General features: G+C 42.3%; 1 protein-coding gene across 1 annotated transcript in view; it reads left to right on the forward strand.

Moving 5' to 3' along the window:
- NARS (asparaginyl-tRNA synthetase) overlaps window positions 1-4,031 on the forward strand; it is a 23,104-nt gene that overhangs the window by 13,538 nt on the left and 5,535 nt on the right. The window contains exons 7-10 of the mRNA XM_011971713.1: window positions 18-104; window positions 2,713-2,934; window positions 3,046-3,245; window positions 3,629-3,834. Coding sequence (XP_011827103.1) covers window positions 18-104; window positions 2,713-2,934; window positions 3,046-3,245; window positions 3,629-3,834 — 715 coding nt within the window. The remainder of the gene's footprint in view (window positions 1-17; window positions 105-2,712; window positions 2,935-3,045; window positions 3,246-3,628; window positions 3,835-4,031) is intronic.

Here is a 4,031-nt window from a genome sequence, read left to right on the forward strand (position 1 = left end):
CTTTGACCTTTTTATAGTGTCAGTGCTACAATGGAGTACTGTTGTCCACGGAGAGCAGTGTTGCAGTGTATGGAATGCTAAATCTTACCCCAAAGGGCAAGCAGGTGAGTGGATTGAGTTTTGCACTGGGTAAACGAATAGTTTATTTATTGGTTTGTTTTCCAGTGTCTTGGTTTGTACATTTGGCATATGTATTAGGGTTCTTCAGAGGGACAGAGCTGGTGGGATAGATGTATATATGAAAGGGAGTTTTTAAGGAGAATTCACTCAGAAGATCACAAGATGAAGTCCCACGATAGACCATCTGCAAGCTGTGGAGCAAGGAAGCCAGTAGTGGCTGAGTCCAAGTTCAAAAGCCTCAAAAGTAGGGAAGTGGACAGGGCAGCCTTCAGTCTGTGGCCGAAGGCCCAAGAGCCCCTGGCAAAGTACTAGTGTAAGTCCAAGAGTCCACAAACTGGAGAACTTGGAGTCTGATGTTCAATGACAGGAAGCATCCAGCATGGGAGAAAGATGAAGGACGGAAGACCTGGCAGGTCTGCACTTCCACCTTCTTCCTCTTGCTCTTTCTAGCGAGGCTGGTAGCCGTTTGGGTGATGCCCACCCACACTGTGGGTGGATCTGCCTCTCCCAGACCACTGACTTAAATGTTAATCTTCTCTGGCAACACCCAGATACACCCAGAAAATACTTTGTATCCTTCATTCCAATCAAGTTGACGCTTAATATTAACCATCACAGCATATAAATACAATAAATGTGAAGTACATGTCATATTCGGTATGCCTTTTCCAGTGAAATACGTACATTATACAACTCGTGATAAAAAGAATACAATGATTTCCAGCCTTACAGAATTCCTGAATCATCCTCATGGGCTATAATATAGCCACTGTGCTATAGATATATGAATTACTTTTCAGCCAGATGGAAATAAAAACTTAACAACCCACCTAAAAATTTTCAGAGAATTTCTTAATAGAATTTGAGAGGCTGTTTTTTTTGTTTTTTGTCTTTTTTTGAGACAGACTTTCACTGTTGTTGCCCAGGCTGGAGTGCAATGGCATGATCTCCACTCACCGCAACTTCTGCCTCCCGGGTTCAAGCAATTCTTCTGCCTCAGCTTCCCAAGTAGCTAGGATTACAAGCATGCACCACCATGCCTGGCTAACTTTGTATTTTTAGTAGAGACGGTATTTCTCCATTTGGTCAGGCTGGTCTCGAACTCCAAACCTCAGATGATCCACCCACTTCAGCCTCCCAAAGTGCTGGGATTACAGGCGTGAGCCACCACACCCAGCCAAATAAAGTGGTTTTTATGGCACCAAGATAATTATACGTTCCATATATGTGACTTTTAAAATGAATTGCTTTCTAATGTAATTATTAGGGAGAATTTGAATTTTTACTATATATATGTTTCAAAGATAAACAGCTTTTAATAAAACCTTTGCATTTTAGAAGTTAATATGTGCAAATACATTAATTTAAAGTAGGTGAGTAAGGCTGGGCATGGTGGCCCATGCCTGTAATCCTAGCACTTTGGGAAGTTGAGGCAGGTGAATTGCCTGAGCTCAGGGGTTTGAGACCAACCTGGGCAACTTGGCGAAACCCTGTCTCAACTAAAAATACAAAAAATTAGCCAGGTGTGGTGGTGCGCGCCTGGAAACCTCAGCTACTTGGGAGGCTGAGGCATGAGAATTGCTTGAACCCAGGAGGCAGAGGTTGCAGTGAGCTGAGATTGTGCCACTGCACTCCAGCCTGAGTGACAGAGTTAGAGTCCATCTCAAAAAATAAATAAATAAAAATAAAGTAGGTGAGTAGAAGCTGGAAAAATATATCAGCATGTTAACAGTAGTTAGTAGGGACTCCAGGTTGTGGGATTACAGTTTATTTTATAGTTTGTGCATTTCTTTTCTTTTCTTTTCTTTTTTTTGAGATGGAGTCTCCCTCTGTCGCTCAGGCTAGAGTGCAGTGGCTCACTGCAACCTCCACCTCCCGGGTTCAAGCAATTCTCCTGCCTCAGCCTCCTGAGTAGCTGGGACTACAGGTGTGCACCACCATGCATGGCTAATTTTTTGTATTTTTAGTAGAGATGGGGTTTTACTATGTTGGCCAGGATGGTCTTGATCTCCTGACCTTGTGATCTGCCCACCTCGGCCTCCCAAAGTACCGGGATTACAGGTGTGAGCCACCGTTCCGAGCCACAAATATCTTTTAAAAATAGAAATGCACAGGCTGGGCGTGGTGGCTCACACTTGTAATCCCAGCAATTTGGGAGGCTGAGGCGAGCAGATCACGAGGTCAGGAGATTGAGACCAGCTTTGCCAACATGGTGAAAACCCGTTTCTACTAAATATCCAAAAATTAGCCAGGTGTGGTGGGTGCCTGTAATCCCAGCTGCTCAGGAGGCTGAGGCAGGAGAATCACTTGAACCCAGGAGGCGGAGGTTGCTGTGAGCCAAGATTGTGCCACTGCACTGCAACCTGGGCAACAGAGCGAGACTCCATCTCAAAAAAAAGATATTTGTGTGTATGTGAGTGTGTATCCAGAAAGAATATTCATAAAAATATCAATGTAAAACTAAAGTAAGGCTGAGAATTATGAGGTTCTTAAAAATCTCAGCTTACCAAAACTTTGATTAAAATCCTCAATACTGTTAATTTTTTATTTCCTTTTCCTTCTTTCTCTGGACCCCACTTTTTAAAAATGCAGGCTCCAGGTGGCCATGAGCTGAGTTGTGACTTCTGGGAGCTAATTGGGTTGGCCCCTGCTGGAGGAGCTGACAACCTGATCAATGAGGAGTCTGACGTTGACGTCCAGCTCAACAACAGACACATGATGATCCGAGGAGAAAACATGTCTAAAATCCTAAAAGCGCGATCCATGATCATCAGGTGCTTTAGAGATCACTTCTTTGATAGGGGGTACCATGAAGTAAGTATGTGTTCGTCAACTTTTGCAAACAATACATTTTTTGCCGTTTTGAAACTTGAATAGTGGTGCTCACGATAGACACTGATTTACTCCTTCTTTGCATTTAAACAGGTTACTCCTCCATCATTAGTTCAAACACAAGTAGAAGGTGGTGCCACACTCTTCAAGCTTGACTATTTTGGAGAAGAGGCATTTTTGACTCAATCCTCTCAGTTGTACTTGGAGACCTGCCTCCCAGCCCTGGGAGATGTTTTTTGTATTGCGCAGTCATACCGGGCAGAGCAGTCCAGAACACGAAGGCACCTGGCTGAGTACGAAATTGTCTTTTTGTTTTTATTTCTTTTTAGTTAATATCTTTAGAGAAGAAATCTTAGTGTAGGTAAATTATGTCTGTTTAAAAAAAACAAAAAACTGATATATTAAGTGGTTAACGGAAGAACATACAACAAAGTTTTGCCACCTTAGATCATAGCTAAGGTCTCTTTTTTCACTTTGACTTGATCTTTTATATATGAAGGAACAAACAGGAAATTGCTGCTCAGTGGAGAAGAGGGGAGTCCACAGCTAATTTGCAAAGCTGGGAATTGGTAGCATTGTTGGAATTTTATGGACAGCTTCCCGATGTTAAAAGCCTTGCTGGAGGAAAAAACAGTGCGGGAGAAAAGCAGTTCTGAACTAGTGTCTTGTTCTTCAGGTACACTCACGTGGAAGCCGAGTGTCCTTTCCTGACCTTTGAAGACCTCCTGAACCGGTTGGAGGACTTGGTTTGTGATGTGGTCGATCGAATATTGAAGTCTCCTGCAGGGAGCATAGTGTATGAGCTCAACCCGGTAGGTACAGTGTTTATGGAAAGAAAAAGTCACAGTCCTTTTTTGGAAGACAATGAAGTCGTCATCCTCAGTTTTTGTAGATTTGATGGCTTGGTGAGCTGAAATAAGTGACTAATTATTTTGAAGACTAGAATTTGATGTTAGTCATTGTCGATAATTTTATAATGTTTTCAGTTATGTAAGAAGAGACTCATGTTTTCCATTTTAGGAATATCTACATAGTTTTCTAGTCTGACGTTTTCTATATATATATATGTGTGTGTGTGT

This window comes from Mandrillus leucophaeus, unplaced genomic scaffold, assembly GCF_000951045.1.
Source record: "Mandrillus leucophaeus isolate KB7577 unplaced genomic scaffold, Mleu.le_1.0 Scaffold124, whole genome shotgun sequence".
Taxonomy (NCBI): domain Eukaryota; kingdom Metazoa; phylum Chordata; class Mammalia; order Primates; family Cercopithecidae; genus Mandrillus; species Mandrillus leucophaeus.